Raw genomic sequence first — 19,857 nt, 5'->3', positions numbered from 1 at the left:
ACTGTATAGCAAAGTGCAGAAGGACAGAATCTACTGTATATGATTGTGTTATTATATGTGAATATACTGAAATTGTTTTTTCTTTCAGCAAGCTTTGCAATCTGTTGTTTAAAAAAACCACATTGCATTTTAACTTTAATATTTCTATGAATTTCTCCAGAAAGAGTTTTGCAATAACTATGGTAACTAAAAACAAGTACTGGTACTTTATGTTCCTTTGATTGTGTACTGTAGGATATCATTATTTAGCATGAATTTGCTTCTGTAACTGCTACCTGGGGGGGGCAATTTCTTGTTCCAAGTCAGCACATGACTACATCACCAGAAAACCAACATCACAACAGTAGTAAATATTCTTGCTGATTTCAGCAGAGGGATCTAGGATTGCCTGCATAAGGAACTTGAACTACCTTCTCACCTGTAGGGGCAGTTGCTGAAGGTCAGTGTGGTGGCACAATGGCTGGGCGTAAGCTTATACTGCTGTTATTGTGTTTTATCCTTTCTGTAGATAAATAGACTTCTGGTTCCAATCCTCCCAATCCAACACCTTTCACAAACATTAAGTTTGGAAGGAATCAGTCAGTCATGTTTGTAGACTGGATACAGGACTTTCCTCAAACAATGTATTCATGGATTACAAAGCCGGAAGGGACCATTGTAGCCATCTAGTCTGACCTCCTGCATAACAGAAGACATAACATTCCTGTATGAACTAGAGCAGATCTCTTAAAAAAACATCCAATATTGATCTTAAAATTTCCAGTGGGAGGAAAGCCACCACAACCCTTGGTTATTTGTTCCAGTGATTACTTCCCCTTACAATTAAAAATTTGCACCTTATTTCTAGTCTGAATACATCTAGATTCAACTTCCAGCCTCTGGATCTCGTTATACCTTTGTTTCCTAGGTTGAAGAGCCCTCTATTATCAAACTTCTGTTCCCCATTGTGACCAAATGCACCCCCATATTCATACCCTATGCACACTTGTAAGAATCTTTGTACAAAATATGCCTTGTGCAGTATCATTTGAAAACTAATAATTTGCTGGTCAGTAATATCATGATGAAATGTATGTAGCAACATTATATGTAAAATTATGAACATAAGCTGAAATCATGACTAAATGGTGTTTACCAGACAAATTTGGGGAGTGGCTAAACCTGTTTCTCAAAGCCAAAGCATAAGCTGATGCCTCTAGCCAGCTGTCATCAAAGTTGATGGGGGCAATCCCCTACCAAGTGGCCATTCCTTTGGCAAAGAAGGGAGGCAGGAACGAAACAGATTTGCACCTTAGCAAACAACAGCATGGAACCTCTTTCACCACCAGACTCCTTGTCTCCGTCCTTGCAGTGGGAATGAATTTTATCTAGGGGTAAACTTCAGGAAAATGTATTTTGAAGCGTGACAGAACTATGAAAGTGAGGGTCAAAAACACTTCAAGTTATCACTTCCTAACCATCTCTCGTTGTTTCACCTAAGACATCAAAAGAAACAGTCATTGGACTTTTCTGACATCCTGACATGAAATTTGGTCAGCCCTGTTGGTGGATCATGTGGTAAGAATCTTATCTTGAATCAAGTCTAGTTTGTTAAGTTTTAGCACTAGAAAATGTTTTATCTTTTTCTCTTTTAACCATTTCTGAGTTTAATGCCTTATACTTGTACCCACTTAAAATCTCTCTTTGTAGGTAAATAAACTTGTTTTATTCTTTAATTAAAACTAATCCAGTATTGTGAATTGTTTGGGTAACCCATTTAAGATAGGAGACGGTTGTATATTGATCCCCTCAAAGGCTCAATGGACCTAATATATCTAGACCACTGGTGGGCAACCTGTGGCCTGCGCAGCTTCCCGCAGCTCCCATTGGCTGGGAATGGTGAACCGCAGCCACTGGAAGCTGCAGGCGGCTGTGCCTGCGGACAGTCAATATAAACAAACTGTCTAGTGGCCCGCCAGCGGATTACCCTGACAGGCTGTGTTTGGCCCGTGGGCCGCAGGTTGCCCACCACTGCTCTAGACTGTCCAGGAGAGGACTGGACAGTGCAGAACATACATTTTGGGGGAAAATCCAGAATTGTGAGTGTGTTGGGGTCACACTGCAAGTGGTAACCAAAGCTAGGGGAATCCAGCATGTGACTGACGTGTCGCTGGAAAGCTGCAGCTATACACTGACACTCAAGGTCTTACCTGCCTGCAGGCTGAAAGGCTGTTTGAGAGCAGCCCAGGTGGGAGCTACAGCCACAAAGCATTGTGAGGCACCCCAGGTTGTAGGACAAGAGTGACAGCCTCTCATTGGTCTGGTTACACCCTGGAATGTCATACCCATGTAGGTACTTATAGTCTGTGATCAAGTCATCCATTAATCTTCTCTTTGTTAGCTAAACAGGTTGAGCTCCTCAAGGCTTTCATTATAACATATATTTTCCAATCCCTTAATCATTCACATAACTGTTCTATGAACCCTCTCCAATTTATCAATGCTTCTTGAATTTCAGATACCTTACCTGGACATAGTATTCCAGTAGCAGTCAGACCAGTGCCAAATACAACAAAGTAATATAACCACCCTACTCCTCCTTGATAATCGCCTGTTCACTCATCCAAGGTTTGTATTAACTGTTCTGGCCACAGCCTCGTACCCGGGGCTCATGTTCAGCTAATTATCTACCATGACCCCCCATGTCATTTTTAGAGTCAACTGCTTCCCAGGATAGAGTACCCCATCATGGAAGTATGGTCTACAATCTTTGCTACTAGATGTATAACTCTACCTTTGGCCACATTAAAATGTGTATTGTTTGCTTGCACTCAGTTTACCAAGTGGTCTTTGAGTCTGTGTCAATGACCTGTCCTCTTCATTATTTACCACTCCCCCAATCTTTGGGTCATCGGCAAATTCTATCAGTAATGATTTTATATTTTCTTCCAGGACATAGATAAAAATGTTATATAGCTTAGGACCAAGAACCAAACCCTGTGGGACCCCAACTGAAAAACAGCTGCTCAAGCATGACTCCCCATTTGTAACTACATTTTGAGATCTCACATTTATCCAGTTTTTAACCCATTTAATGTGCCATGTTGATTCTGTATGATTCTGCTTTCTTAGTCAAAATGTTGTGTGGCACCAAGCCTTACAAAAGCCTAAGTATATTGCATCAACTTTATCTTTTACCTTTATCAACCAAACTTGTAATCTCATCAAAAATGATATCAAGTTAGTTTGACAAGATCTATTTTCTATGTATAAGAGAACCAGAAATAGGTGTCAGGAACTCAGGTATCTTGAGGCATGGTTGCCTAGCAAGCCAATGAGTTCAGCCAGGGCCAATAAACCCACACTAAGTGACTGTGCTCCCTGATTGGTCAGAAGAGCCAAGAGATCACCATTTAAGCCCTGAAGCAACAGCAGTGCTGTGGTTTCTCACTGCATTCCATGCTTGCAGCTGCACCACACCTGCTTCCTGTCCAGCCCTTGCTTCACCCTTTTGCCTACTCCACTGTAGCTCTAGTCCTTGCCTGTCTCAGAACTCCTGAGTACTAACTCCTGGTCCTGAACACCAGCTAGCCTCCTGACCATGACTCTGGTTCTACCTTTTGGTTCTGTTCTCGCTCTGGTGCTTGGCTGCTCTCCTGACCATGCCTCAAGTTCTGAGCTATGACTCTACACCAACCAGTATGCCAGACTTCCTGTTCATACCACTAGGCACCACCTATGCCTCAGTGTGACAATAGGAATCAGTCCTTCACCTACGATTTTAGTAAAAGAGAACATAATCTGAGTCACAGAGGTGGGAAACATCTAAAAGCAGCAGTGATCATAGTCTAATTAGTGTTCTAATTGAGATTACAATGAAACCACAATGCAAATATAAAAACTTTGAAACGCAGCAAAAGGAATCTCAGGAAATGCTGGATGAAACTGAATGGGAAGCAGCACTGGATGAAAAGGAAAGAGAAGGAAAATGAACAAGTGGTGAAATTATTGTATACTATAATTAATGTACGAAAAAGGCATATTTAATAAAAACATAAAATAAATTACATAAAACATCAGATATAGAGGAAAACTTGAAAGATTACAGCATGAAGTTATGAGAATGTAACAAAGTGACAAGGAAACCAAAGGTACAAAATGAAAGGAAATCTCACATGAAGTTAGGATATTGTAAATAAGGATTATTTTATTTTCAATTACATAAGGAATTTAAGGTCACTGAAAGAGAAAGAAGGGCAGCTAAAAATGGCAATGACAGTTTACTGACAAGGAGACATGGCTTAAACAATGAACTGGCTATTGTCCATAAACCAGGGTGGTGATAGATGACACAATCAGACATAAATTTCCTGGGGGAGAAAGAATAAATACTGAAGAAAGCTGGTATCACACTGAAATTGTCATTAAGAAATTAGAACGTCTTAAGGATAACATAACATAACATATCTTAAGGATAACATAACTCCAGAGATAGACAGAAGTTACTCAGAAGGGTATGTCAGAAGTGATGGGGGAATCATTAGCAGATTTATTTAAAACCTGTTTGGAAATATGAGATGGACTGAAAAGAGGCCAGTGATACTTACAATGTTGTTAAAATTAAATCCATCTAGGAAACTACTAACCATTGAGACTGACTTCAGAGCTGTGTAATATCCTTGAAACACTATTATTCCAGAAGAGAATAAGGGAACAGTTGGTATAACTGCAAAAGGAATTGCTAGCATGGCCTCACAAAGGGAAGATCATGCCTAAGAATGCCCTCAGCACTTTTTAAAAAGAATTAAAAATTATTGATCACAGTGGAAGGTATAGACATAATTTCTACAGTCTTTAGAAAAGCTTCTGATAGATTACCACATAAAAAACTAATCTACAAGGTCAGTAAGTGTGGGAACAATCAGTAAGGTGATAGAATACACTAAAGAGATAAAAACTGGTAGGGCAGTCAATGAAAAAGAAAATGATAAAATTCAGCACAACTTAACTAAGATAAACTGAAAGCCTGCGCAGAGAAGAGACATTCAGTGTAGACAAATTTATGTTCATGAACAAAGCAGCAAATAACAAGAAAAGGGAATATACCCTTGAAATGCATAATCACTAACAACACCAGGCCTGAACCACCTCTCACTTACGCTAGAGTAAAACTGTGAAATTTCATTGACTTCAAATGAGTTATTCCTGGCTTTCACATGAGTAAGTGAGAGGAGAGTCAGGCCTTTGGGCAGAAGAAAAATTAAGAAGGAATGGAACAATTCGTTATAAAACACCCACAATTATGGGACACATGAAAAGAGGCATCAGATATAAGCCTGTTGAATTTCTTCTAGTTCTGTCTTAGGGTAATATGAGGATATGTTGCTCTGTTGGCATGATGAAGGGACTCAAGGGTCTTGGGGCCTGAAGCAAAGCCCACTGAACTCAACGGCAGTCTTTCCATTAACTTCAGTGAACTTTGGATCAGGCCTTTCGTTACGCTATGAAATTAAGGAACCAATAGTGGAGATAAACCAATTTAATTTGCTATCACGTAATCAAGAGAGCCACACATTATTTGTACGCCAAATAATTCACCTGCTTTCTCTGTCACAGCTTAGGAAAATTGTGAGTTATATAAGAATTAAAGGCAAAAAATCTACATACATTTATATGAATATGAAAGGTGAAAGTCAAACACATTCACTTGGCACATTTATTTGAAAATGTTCACATGTATATATGTATAGTAATAAATTATGAATTTAGATGATTTATGGTATTTATTTCCACATAAGTATCTTATTTCAGTGAATTGCTCAGGGGCATTGGTGAACAAAGAATTTTCTTTTATCACCATTAAATCTATTGCATTACAAATTTTATTTATTGTCACCCTGTTTCTACTGTTATAAGGCCACCCAATTTACCTTCTCTATATGAGTTAACATTTTGTATACTGCTATCATGTCCACTCTTCTTTGGCTCCTCTCTAAACTAGTAAGTCACTTTCTTTTCAATACTTCTTCATGTGAAAGTTTTTCGATTTCTAAAATATTTGTTGCCCATCTCTGAACCATCTTTTTCTACTGTATTTTTAAGGTGACCTGAACTGAGCAAGAACCATTGATTTATATAGCAGCATAATATTTTCAGTAATATTCTCCATCCCATCATAATAAGAGGTTGATTATCTCCCATCGAAATCAGAGGGAGTTTAGACATTGATTTCAATGGAAGCCAGATCAGACCTTCTTTTGACTGCCATTGCACATCAGATAGAGGTTTTTACTGAACTGTCACCTCAGGACAGGATGCAGAGATAAAGTTTCTTGACACCTTAAATGACTGCTTCTTGGAGCAGCTAATCCTGGCACCCACAAGAGGAGAGGCAATTCTTGATTTAGTCCTAAGTGGAGCACAGGATCTGGTCCAAGAGGTGATTACAGTTGGACTCCTTGGTAATAGTGATTATAATATAATTAAATTTAACATCCCTGTGGCTGGGGAAACACCACAGCAGCCCAACATGGTAGCATTTAATTTCAGAAAGGAGAACTACACAAAAATGAGGAAATTAATTTAACAGAAATTAAAAGGTACAAATGAAAAAATGAAATCCCTGCAAGCTGCATGGAAACTTTTAAAAAACACCATAATACAGGCTCAACTTAAATTAAGAAACATAATAAGGGAACAAAAAAAGTGTCATCGTGGCTAAACAACAAAGTAAAAGAAGCAGTGAGAGGCAAAAAGGCATCCTTTAAAAAGTGGAAGTTAAACCCTAGTGAGGAAAATAGAAAGGAGCATAAACTCTGGCAAGTGAAGTGTAAAAATATAATTAGGAAGGGCAAAAAAGAATTTGAAGAACAGCTAGTCAAAGACTCAAAAAGTAATATCAAAAACGTTCTTAAGTACATCAGAAGCAGGAAGCCTGTTAAACAACCAGTGGGGTCACTAGATGATTGAGGTGAAAAAGGAGCACGCAAGGACAATAAGGCCCTTGCGGAGAAACTAAATGAATTATTTGCATCAGTCTTATCGGCTGAGGATGCGAGGGAGATTCCCAAACCTGAGCCATTCTTTTTAGGTGACAAATCTGAGGAACTGTCCCAGATTGAGGTGTCATTAGAAGAGGTTTTCTCTCACATCAGTGAACAGGTTGCACATTGTGGATTACATCTGAATTTTGCTTTTCATACTGCCTTTTTTATATAGTAACAGGCCATACACTTCTTAGTCAAAACTCCCACCATCTTAAGTTGAGGGGTAGTCCAATGCTATTTAAAAACCGTACTCTCAAACACACTTTGATAAAACTAATGCCTTGGATGAATGGAGGATGGAATTCATACCTGTGCACCTGCTGTTGCTTGGCTAAAGATGTTTTCCATAAACTGGTTTAAAAGAGCAAGAGTTATATGTGCACAATGGAACAAACTAAAGTGTTACTTTCAAAAGCGCTCAGTTGGCCTAGCTGTTCCTACTGAAATTGATGGTAAAACTCCACTGACTTTATTTGGCACAGTTAGACCAATGTTGAGTGCTCTTGAAAACCACACCTTAAAAACTTCACTTTTTTCAATGCCTTCAGAGCCTATGAAATGTGCAATGTTCATAGCTCTCTTCTTATCTAAGGACAGATTCACCAGGAGCAATGGTAGTGCAAACTTCCCTTCAAAATAATGTTCTTTAACTCTGTCCTGAAGGGGCCACTTTTACAGGTCAGAGGTGAGTCAATTCCTCATGTCCACCCAATCACTGACATCTGCGCTGAGAGTGCTACCAAGGTACCATGAATAATAGTGATTTTTGTGATGTTGGCACCTGTAATGGATACCATTAATTCATCTCACATGGGGCATCCAACATCTGTCAGATGGTAACAGTTTTTACTTGCTACCAGCCTGGGATGGATTTAAACTGAGGTGAGAGACTTCATATCCCGTTACCAATTTCCTGAGCGATGGATTTAAACATATAATGCTGAGGTGAGAGACTTCATAGCCAGTTACCAATTTCCTGAGTGATCTAGTTCCTCAAAAGCTTAAATTACTTAGAAAAATAGTAAAAAATTACAGAGCCCCCCCTTAAATTTCAGCATCAGTGATTTCTGTCATGCCTGTGATGTCTCACTGACTTCAGTTATATGGGACTGATTTAGCCTTGGTAAGTGTAGGGCAAAAAGGAGTGCTGAAAAACCCAACATTTGCCACATGATCTGATTCACACAAGACCCTCTGTGTTTCAAATGAAGCTATTTAACTACTGCACAAAAAGTACTTGCAAAGTGTCATTGTGGTAACGTATGCATGTGCAATGTATGTGCTGTGTAGGGGATGGGTGGGAGGAAATTACTGTACTAGCTAGAATGATCAAATGACTAGAAGAGGAAAAAGAGAAATTATAGTTTGGCTAACAATATATCTGTTATACAGTGAATGCTCTTGCATGTACTTTATTTGAAATCTGTTACATTATTGTCTATTTTGCTTTTTAATTTTCAGCATGGTCTCCTTTACTGGCATTGGTGTTGAACTCAGGAGTTCCTTTTCTCAAATTGTAGTGAAAACCTCATTTTGAACAATTTAGCTAAGCAATGAAGGAAGGCTAAAGGTAGTCAGGCAGTGGAAGTTTCTGCTATACCCTAGCTTGGTGTCCTGATTATAGCATTATTATAATTTTCCATGAGTCTGTTCATAGGAATCAAGGAATTTATGAATCATTAAAAGGTACAGATGATAGAGGAGTTATTATAATGGCATTCAGAAGAATTACAGGAGGTATCACAGAAGCCATAATGTTAACCCCATTCACTGAATGCAAATGCAATCACAAAATGTAGTGATGTCACAGAATGTAACTGTGCCAAATTTTCAGTCAGCCTTCAGTCAGCTACCAAACCTGTGCCTGCAGGTTTGTACAACCATTTTCATGCAAAACCCCTTGCTTTTGACCATGCAAATCTGACAGACATCAATGTTCGAGATAAAATGTATGTTTTAATGTGCAAATGGTTACATCTGCAAAAACTGTGGGCTCGAGTTCAGAAGCAGCCTTTGAAAATGTGACCCTGTTAGTCAGGGATATTATTACACTAAATTGTCCATTTTCCTACCCATCTCCAATAAACTCATTGCACTAAAAATAAATTAAGGACCAAACTGAAAAGCCCTACTCACATTAGTGACCAATTACTCACATACTACTCACCAAGAAGAAAATTGGACTCTAAATCATTTTAACCAGGCTTTTTAAAGAATTAAAACTGAGACACTTGCCCTTTTACATGTAAATACCAATTACATAAAAACTGAATACACAAAATAAAGATTATCCAAAATTTTGCAATTGCCCCAAAATCAGAATTTCTGTTTTCTAAAGATTTGATCTTCCAAAATTCTCTACATTTCAAATCACCCCCTGAGCCATTTAGTCACGTGGGATTTACCTGAATTACTATCCCACAATAATACCAGAAGAGACCAATTTCAGCATTATACTTTCATTGAATTATTACATTTCATTTCTTTAGATCCAAAGCACTAGAAATCTGATAGCTTTGAAAGAAAGGAAAATGTCCATTGCATACAATTACAACATGTTGTATCTAAAAATCTTTATGCTTTCTTTCTTATTCTGAGCTTTCTTGCTTAAACATACATAACCTTTAGTTGACTGGATAACCTTCTCTGTTACTTGACAGGTGTGTACTTCATAGGTATCCTGCTCTGCTCACAAGAAAAATGCTTAGCTACAGTCACTTTCCCTGATATGATAGCCCTGGTGTTCCTCATGTTAGCTTTCACATTACTCCTCCTCTGGACTTTTTCCGATACTTTTAAAAACCTAATGCAATAGAAAAGCAGCTGAACCTGTTAACCACAACCCAATTCCCCTTTTTGTTTTCGAACTAGAGAGGCCCAAACCTTCATTGAAGAGGTTTTTCAGGTCAGATTTGAAGTCCATTAGCATAGCTGTGAGGGGCTGCTTGCAGAACACTTCTCAACACTGCGTCTGACTCTAGTCAATACTACACTAAAAGTTCCATACTTTCATTAGCTCTGAAATCCATCAAATCAACTGCTATACGTTTAAGAAAGGAGAAAAGTAGCTAGCTTTACCAAGCTGGACCATTTTTGGTTGATCTGAGCACAGGACAGAGAGCCAAGACTCCCAGATTCTGCGCTGGCTATGTAACCTACCCACTGTGTCACCTTCGGGAAGTCACTTAGTTTCTTTGTGTCTCAGCATATCCATCTGTAAAACTGGTGAACTTTGACCCATTGTGATGGTGTTGTGGTTGTAGACTCAGAAGGTTGTGCACTACCTAATTAAAGTTTGTAAAACACTCACAGGACTTTTAAATGAAATATACAAGTGAAAAGTATGAAGTGGAAAGATATGTAAAGGATGGTTAATTTCTTGCCTAAATGAAGGTGTTCCACCTCAGCTATATACGATCATGTCGAAGGCAGAAGAATATCAGTCTACCCTAATTTGTATGAGAAAGGCATGTAATTAATAGAAGAATTATGTGGGGCAGGAGAGGTATTCTTTACTTGTAAGGAATCATTTAGTTGCTGATGTATCCCTACTAATAATAAGCTCTAGCTTCACCTCTTTATCCTCATAGCCAGGGTAGAGGCGTTATATATATATGTTTTCCACTATGTTTTGTCTCCAAAATATTTATTACTATAAGAGGCAATAGATTACATTCCACAATGCTACTTCTTACTATAGTTAACACTGCTGGGAGGAAATCTGTCTCAGTCCTGAAGTTCCATTACAATAAAAAAGCAATAAAAGAAAACTAACAATTGAATATAAAATAAATAATTATGTTTGACAAAAAGTACGTTTGACGCTACAGCTACCAAGTGATGCAACCATTTGCTTTTCAGTCATAAATCAGGACCAACACAAAACAGTAATAATAATAATATTTTATACACAGCACATTTCAATCCCCAAGTCTTTTACAAAATATGGGCCTGTCCCTCAGAGATACTGAGAGTACTTCAAACTCCTACTGAAGATAACAGGACATGCAGGTGCTCAGCATCTATCAGAAACAGCCCTGCATACACTTAAATGTAGCCATGCCTGGGATAGAAGACTGCGTGCTTGTTCTGAGCTGAAGCTGCGATGAACTTGTAACCTCAAGGAGTCCCCTTGGGGCAAGGGCGAGGGGAGTACTGCCTCTGACAGACCCCACATTAGGGTGATGTTTAGTAAGTTTATTAGCATGCATGTAGATTTATTGCTTTTAATACATTTTCTCTGCAATGTTTTTTCTTTAAGAATAAAGTAGGCTTGTATAGGAAGTACTGTGTGGTACCTTATAACTGTAGCAATTACACCCGTTACCCATCTCTAAAGAGAAAGCAAGCAGGTTCTGCTTGGGATGCCTGTCTATGCCAGGGAGAACACAGTGTAGGCAGGGGACTATGCAGCCTGGAAATATCCCAGCCTAAATGGAGAGAGACGTAAATCTCCACCAAGGAGAGGCAACAGCTGGGGAGCTGGAAGCCTAAGAGTGGCCTTACTTGACTACTGAGGTGCAGTTGCCCTGAGCTATGACAGAAGGCTATAGACAACCAATACACATCAAGCTTCATATCATATCAGAGAAAAGGAAATTTTCCCAAAGGACCGCAGAGCAAACCCCTTCTCTTGTGAAAAGTGCCAAAGGACCTCTACTGTCCCTGGAAAGCAGAAAAAAACTCATTTTTAAAGCTCTTCCAAAATGCCCACACACAGTAAATTGTCTGGTACTAAATTTATCTACCTGAGGAGGAAGAGCTGACTCAACCCTTCTGGGATTTGAACTTCTGCAAATGTTGCTGATAGAATTACTCATTGGTAATTAACAAGTTGAATTTGCTACAGAAATTGCACAAAATTTAAATATTTGAAAATATGGCTTATTGGCAAACATAAAATACCAATCCTTGATTGCTTTGTCCATGCAATATTCCTTGCACTGCCCCCCAGTGGGGATTTTACATTATTTGGATTTTGCCCAATAAGTGTGTAACAGAAAAGCCATCCCTCAAGATAGCTTTTGTTGCACAAGTACTCTACTCCTGCATGACTTAAGCCTCAGGTCAGAATGACAGTGTAAATCACATTAGAAAACTGCACTGAATACATGCACATAAAATCTGTAGTTAGCAGTAGATGACAGTTTTTGGTAAGTAACATGCCTGCCTGGGGAAGCTGGGCATTCTACAGATAAAGACGGATGCAAGAATAGAACAACTGTAAGGACCCAATCCTGTGAGGTGCTGAGAGTTGTCCATGGAAATTGAGGGCTCTCATGATCTCGAAAGAGATGCTCAGCACCTCACAGGCTCAGGTCCTAAATGGAATAGATGGCAAACAAGTCAAGAATGCCAAATCAAGTGCAAAGCTTAGAAACATTTCAAAAAGAGCAAGTGTGTATATATTAAACCAGACCACAGGGCAACTTTAACTCAAGAATTCATCACTTAAGGGACTGACAAACCACAGACACTGACTCCACCAACTTTACAGGGGTAATATTTGTATAAAGATGAAGTCGTTTTTAATATTTTTCCATTGTACTAGGCACCAGTGGACTTTTCATCAACATGTATGTTTGTCTTCCCTTTCTGCTTTTTCTATTTCTGGACTAAAAATATTTATCATGGAGATTGCAAAAGACATCAAGCTCTGGATACACTTGAATTTGCCTCCTATATTATCACATGCTGCCGATTGTAGACCTGGTTCTCCACTGACTTGCTCCCCATGTCATCATTTGCAGATGTGAAAAATATGTGTAAAATGCTACCAAATCAGAATTGAAGTGTTGTACACCCACATTGCACAGCTGTAGATAGCTACACAAGAGGCAAGGTGGTAGAGAATCAGGCCCAGAGTGTTTAGTCATCTGTAATACCAGTATTTCAGCCTTTTAAAATGGATTCATGTTGATATTCAATGTTTTTGAAGTTCCAGGCCTTTTGCCCTATTGTCCAAGAGTGTGCAATGGTGCCAAAAGCAAAGGTGGTGAAGACACCTAGCAGGAATAGCAGAAGTGGACTTCGTTGACCCCAGCCAGTTTCTGTTTATCACCTGTCGATGGAAGCTCTTTCTATATTTCTGAATACTGTGTGAAGAGATCTCTCTTTGCTAAAGCTTGTGCTCTTCCCTCCTTCAGTCCCTATCTGATATTTTTAGTCAAGTACAGGACCAGGCAACCCTGCCTTGAAGGTACAGATATATATTTCAGGTGTTATCAATAAACACCCTGAGACTGCACTCTCTTTTCAATGTATCAATATATTTCATTAAAGTGAAAATATGTCTGAATACAAACTGAGCTCTCAACTGTTTCACTTCTCTTAACTCAAATATCTTAATGAGACTATCTAACAAAGAAGATCAAAGGTTTCCCTCATACTCTGTTTTGTTACTAAATGTATAAAGTCTAGCATAGTTAAATGTCAGATTCGCACTTACTTGATTTAGCCTTGCTATTTAGTAGTAATTATGGACAGAAGTCTCATTTAGGGGTATTGATCCAGTCTTTAACACGAGGAATAAATTCAGCAGCTGAACTATGGAACACATTAGATGAATTCACAATCCACGAAACTCTTCAAAGAAGCAGTAATATTTCATATATACTTTATCATAAGCTTTTCTCCAGGGAGAGTCACAGAATGAAGAATAAAGAACACACAGTCCATGTATAAGCCATATTTGACTAAAGTGCTAATCCTGCCCTCATTGAAGATAGCAGTCCTGATTCAGGAAAGCATTTAATCATATTCTTGAGTTCATTAGTGTTCAGAAGAATACTTAAATATGTGCTTATTTTTAATAATATGCTTAAGTCCCATTAGCTTCAACAGGTCTTAAATATATGCTTAAATTCTATCCTTTAGAGGAATGCTTTCCTGACTGGTATTGATGGGTTTTCCATTGACTTTAATAGGAGCATGACTGGGCCACAAGAACATTTAGGATACTTAATGCTTAATCAAGCTGACTGTCCATGTGACATTAATAAAACAAAAGGTATGTTAAAATAATGTTGCATGCTTGATTTGAGCAATATGAATCAAGGACTTCTGAAATTAGTGAATAATCCAGTCCAAACTTCCCCACCCACAGTACAAGCTATACATAATTGACAGGATAAGAACGTGAATAATCCAGTGTCACCGTAGACTTTAACCTTTATTATTATTATTTATTTTATGTTTTGCAGGTTTATGGTAAATATTTAAGACTGACAATATAATTTTCTATTTAAATTTACTTATTTTTCTTAAATTTAAAAAAATCCATAATATAGTTCTATGAGATTTATCTATCTATAATAGACTGTAACAGCTGTTATGGTCTATTGTGTAAATAAGTAATTACAGAATTTACAGACTATCATGTAAATATGTAATTATGGACTTTTTAAAATGTGCATTATTTCCTCGATAGTCTATCGTTTAAATATGTAATTATGGACTTTAAAACATGTATTATTTACTCAGTTTGCAACAGCTCCTTGGGACAGAGCTTTCCTGGCCTATCGGGTAAATATGTAATTACAGAAATTTAAAAAATATGTATAATTTATTTATTTGATAGTGTTGCTGTCAATACATAATCACAACCATTTTAAAATCGGTAGCATGTACTCAATACTCTATCGAGGTTCCACAGGTCAGCTTAAGAGTCTGTTTGCTTGTGGTTCAATATTCTGATGCAGTGTAGTGAAGCCTTTGGATAGTCAGTTGTCTTACTACAGTGCTATCCGATGAAAATTACAGGAGCAGGCATTTGAGTTTTTCACAGAAAAAAAAGGTGTCAATATAGGAAATCAGAAAAATATTCCAGTCCTTACGTCATTTCACAGTTTTTGGTAACAGTGTCTCCAATATACTGCATTGAAATTAGGAGTTGATGTTGCATAGACTATTCTTTGTAGATTATTTTCCTGTTTCTTTAAGGCAGTGGTATTAGTGGTATGTAATCTGTGGATTTTATTTCTCTGTAAGGGTATGTCTACACTGCAACTGGAAAATGCAGCTTGCCCGTGCCAGCAGACTCAGGCTTATGGGGCTCGGGGAAAGGGGCTGTTTAATTGCAGGGTAGATGTTTGGACTTGAGCTGGAGCTCAGGCTCTAGGACCTTGCAAAAGGGAGGGTCCCAGAGCTCGAGCTGCACCCTGAGGTCAAATGTCTACACTGCAATTAAGCAGCCCCTTAGCCTGAGCCCCGTGAGTCAGAGTCAGCTGGCATATGCCACCCATGAGTGTCTAACTGCAGTATAGATGTACCCTAATAGCCCTCCCAACTTTGGGGCAACAGTGTTACCTTCAGCTGCACGACATGTATCTCAAATTTGTGTGGGGACAGGTTGCAGTACATGGCTCTGTAATTTAAGCTTTCTGATATTTCTCCTATCTACAAAGCTCTTTATACTTCAGAGACATTTCCAGTTACAGGTAGGTGTGGATATCCTTCGAAGTGGTGAGAAAAACTCAAAAGGGGTGCCACTTATCCAAGAGGGAACATTAAAGGTATTATCATCCTGAAAAGGGTAATTAGCATTACCATTAAATATTTATATTACTGAAAGACTTATAGCTACAGTCAGGATCAAGATCTCTTTGCTAGTAGGCTCTCTACAAACGTGACTATGTCGCCCCTTCCCAAAAGATCTTTAAAATCTAAGAAATATTAGCAAATACATAATATTTTATATAGTGCATTTTGGAAATAAAAGAAGAATAAGTTTTTGGCCAAAATTTATGTGCTGCATTTAGGATCTGCTGCCTTAACATTATATAACAATTCTATAATCCAGACATGCACCTTGAGATAATCCTAATAATCAGCAGCAGTGATAAGAGTATAATTATTTATTTCATAAATATATAGAATAGTTATGTGATTGTGATATACTTGTAACATTCCTGACCTGGCCTTAAACATGGATAGTGAGATTACCATAGTCTTGGATTTGTAAAATTATCTCCCCAACTGGAAAAAAGGACACCCATAAAAGTGAAAAACACATAACAAAAAGGTGTATTGTCACATTAAGGTACACATTATTAATTATTACTATTATTCACTTGTATTACAGTATTGCCTATAGGCCCCTACCAAGACAGGAGCTCCATTGTACTAAACTCTGCAAATACACACAGTAAGAGATAATCTCTGTTCTAAAAAACTGCCAGTCTAAATGCAAGCCAAGGGAAAGGAAATACTATTTTATAAAAGGGGAACTGAAACAAGACAGGTTAAATGATTTGTTCAAGGTCACACAGTAAGTCTCTGGTGGAGCCAGAACTGAACTCTGAACTTCTGAGCTCCAGCCCAGGGCATAAACCACAAGAGCACTACAGATCATTGGACCTAGTTTTATATAGCAAACTCTACAGATCTATGCCTGAAAAAGCACATGAATCCAACTGCAAAGCACTAAAGAGTATACTCTTTGATACATATTTCATATATCCTTGTGATAAATGAAGGGGGAGAGGGGGGAGGGTAGCTCCCTTTTATGGATACCTAGCCAGCCAGTAGCTATAAAATCCCTCTTAGTAGCTGTTCTCTAATTGCTCTTCCCGTAAAGGGTTAAAAAGTCTCACTGCTATGCATAGGTAAAAGGAAGTGAGTGGGCACCTGACAAAAAGAGCCAATGGGAAGGCTAGAACTTTTTAAAATTGAAACAAGACTCCTCTTTTGTCTGTTTGTTGTTGTTCTCTGGGGAGAGGCGGACAGGACAGAGCTATGCTGTAAGAGCTTGGGCCACGTATGAAAAAAATCATCAGGATCATACCTAGAAACTACTCATTTAAAACCCCCAGCTATGTAAGTAGCTCAGAAAATGTCTAGGAAGACGCAATTAGGTTTATTCCTTTTATTTCATTATGGCTTGTGGATTCCTCTGTGCTAACCCCAGATGCTTTTTGTTTTGCTTGCAACCTTTAAACTGGATGTCAAGAAAGCTATTCTTGATGCTTAATCCTTGTAGTTGTTTTGTTTTTTTTTAAATCTAGCAAATGTCTAAGTTCCCAGATGTATTTTCTTTCTTTTTTTTTTAATTAATAAAATTTACCTTTTTAAAGAACAGAATTGGATTTTTGTGTCTTAAGAGGTTTGTGCACATGTTGTTTAATTAGCTGGTGAAAACAGCTGATTTCTTTTCTTTTTTTTCTTTCTTGACTCTTCCACAGAGGGGGAGTGAAAGGGCTTGAGGGTACCTCACAGGAAGAAATTCCCAAGTGCGCCTTCCTGGGTTCTCAAAGTTCCACACTTAGATGGTGGCAGCATCTACCCATCCAAGGTTACAGAGAAGCTGTAACCTTGTAAGTCTTGTTTAATACAAGTCACTATTAATTTTTAGAATTTTTGCAGGCCCCTACCTTCTGCACTAGAAGTGCCAGAGTGGGGAATCAGCCATGACAATCTTTGATAAAGAAAACAGCATAAAAAGACTTAAGTTCACTTCCACTATTATACTTTGTATACAAATGGACATTTTAACACGTGGAACAAGAGGGTACAGCACTATCGATAAATATAATACCTTGAGGTAGAGATCACATTGCCCACTCTTTAAATCTGCATGTCCAGAAACAACACTTTTACATTATATAACAAAATATGGCCAAAAAAGGGTAGGTAGCACATACTGTATTCTGCAGTTTAGAGTTTTACAGCATACTCTCCTCCTACCTCTCTGATCACTGCTTCCATGCTCTTCCTCCTTTCTTAGCCCAGGTCTACACTAGGACTTTAGGTCGAATTTAGCAACGTTAAATCGATTTAAACCTGCACCCGTCCACACAGTGAAGCCCTTTATTTCGACTTAAAGGGCTCTTAAAATCGATTTCCTTACTCCACCCCTGACAAGTGGATTAGCGCTTAAATCGACGTTCCCAGCTCGAATTTGGGGTACTGTGGACACAATTCGATGGTATTGGCCTCCGGGAGCTATCCCAGAGTGCTCCATTCTGACCGCTCTGGACAGCACTCTCAACTCAGATGCACTGGCCAGGTAGACAGGAAAAGAACCGCAAACTTTTGAATCTCATTTCCTGTTTGGCCAGCGTGGCAAGCTGCAGGTGACCATGCAGAGCTCATCAGCACAGGTGACCATGATGGAGTCCCAGAATCGCAAAAGAGCTCCAGCATGGACCGAACGGGAGGTACGGGATCTGATCGCTGTTTGGGGAGAGGAATCCGTGCTATCAGAACTCCGTTCCAGTTTTCGAAATGCCAAAAACCTTTGTGAAAATCTCCCAGGGCATGAAGGACAGAGGCCATAACAGGGACCCGAAGCAGTGCTGCGTGAAACTGAAGGAGCTGAGGCAAGCCTACCAGAAAACCAGAGAGGCGAACAGCCGCTCTGGGTCAGAGCCCCAAACATGCCGCTTCTATGATGAGCTGCATGCCATTTTAGGGGGTTCAGCCACCACTACCCCAGCCGTGTTGCTTGACTCCTTCAATGGAGATGGAGGCAATACGGAAGCAGGTTTTGGGGACGAAGAAGATGATGAGGAGGAGGAGGTTGTAGATAGCTCACAGCAAGCAAGCGGAGAAACCGGTTTTCCCGACAGCCAGGAACTGTTTCTCACCCTAGACCTGGAGCCAGTACCCCCCGAACCCACCCAAGGCTGCCTCCTGGACCCAGCAGGCGGAGAAGGGACCTCTGGTGAGTGTACCTTTTAAAATGCTATACATGGTTTAAAAGCAAGCATGTGAAAGGATTACTTTGCCCTGGCATTTGCGGTTCTCCTAGATGTAGTCCTAAAGCCTTTGCAAAAGGTTTCTGGGGAGGGCAGCCTTATTTTGTCCTTCATGGTAGGACACTTTATCACTCCAGGCCAGTAACACATACTCAGGAATCACTGTAGAACAAAGCATTGCAGTGTATGTTTGCTGGCATTCAACCAAAATCCGTTCTTTATCTCTGTGTTATCCTCAGGAGAGTGAGATATAATTCATGGTCACCTGGTTGAAATAGGGTGCTTTTCTTCAGGGACACTCAGTATAGCCCATTCCTGCTGGGCTGTTTGCCTGTGGCTGAACAGAAATGTTCGCTGCTGTTAGCCACAGGGAGGGGGGAAGGTTGAGGGGGTAGTCACGCGGTGGGAGGAGGCAAAATGCGACCTTGTAACGAAAGCACATGTGCTATGTATGTAATGTTAACAGCAAGGTTTACCCTGAAAGAGTGTAGCGACTGTTTTATAAAATGTGTCTTTTTAAATACCACTGTCCCTTTTTTTTTCTCCACCAGCTGCATGTGTTTCAATGATCACAGGATCTTCTCCTTCCCAGAGGCTAGTGAAGCTTAGAAAGAAAAAAAAAACGCACTTGCGATGAAATGTTCTCCGAGCTCATGCTGTCCTCCCACACTGACAGAGCACAGATGAATGCGTGGAGGCAAATAATGTCAGAGTGCAGGAAAGCACAAAATGACCGGGAGGAGAGGTGGAGGGCTGAAGAGAGTAAGTGGCGGGCTGAAGAGAGTAAGTGGCGGGCTGAAGACAGGGCTGAAGCTCAAATGTGGCGGCAGCGTGATGAGAGGAGGCAAGATTCAATGCTGAGGCTGCTGCAGGACCAAACCAGAATGCTCCAGTGTATGGTTGAGCTGCAGCAAAGGCAGCTGGAGCACAGACTGCCACTGCTGCCCCTCTGTAACCAACCGCCCTCCTCCCCAAGTTCCATAGCCTCCACACCCAGACGCCCAAGAATGCGGTGGGGGGGCCTCCGGCCAACCAGCCACTCCACAACAGAGGATTGCCCAAAAAAAAGAAGGCTGTCATTCAATAAATTTTAAAGTTGTAAACTTTTAAAGTGCTGTGCTTAAAGTGCTGTGTGG

At 39.5% G+C, this 19,857-nt stretch overlaps 1 protein-coding gene and 1 long non-coding RNA gene across 5 annotated transcripts in view; one reads left to right on the top strand and one right to left on the bottom strand.

Annotated features, from left to right (window-relative positions):
- Positions 1-19,857, bottom strand: part of LOC311518416 — a 786,470-nt gene that overhangs the window by 746,534 nt on the left and 20,079 nt on the right. The gene's annotated exons all lie outside the window — the stretch shown is intronic.
- On the top strand, positions 17,918-19,791 carry LOC311518674 (uncharacterized protein). The gene is made up of 2 exons (XM_084624677.1): positions 17,918-18,687; positions 19,273-19,791. The coding sequence occupies exons 1-2, from the start codon at positions 18,249-18,251 to the stop codon at positions 19,356-19,358; spliced, it is 525 nt and encodes a 174-aa protein (XP_084480803.1). The 5' UTR covers positions 17,918-18,248; the 3' UTR covers positions 19,359-19,791.

Source organism: Lepidochelys olivacea (genome assembly GCF_965140295.1).
Source record: "Lepidochelys olivacea isolate rLepOli2 genome assembly, chromosome: 3".
Classification (NCBI taxonomy): Eukaryota; Metazoa; Chordata; order Testudines; family Cheloniidae; genus Lepidochelys; species Lepidochelys olivacea.
This window is presented reverse-complemented; position numbering and strand designations above follow the sequence as displayed.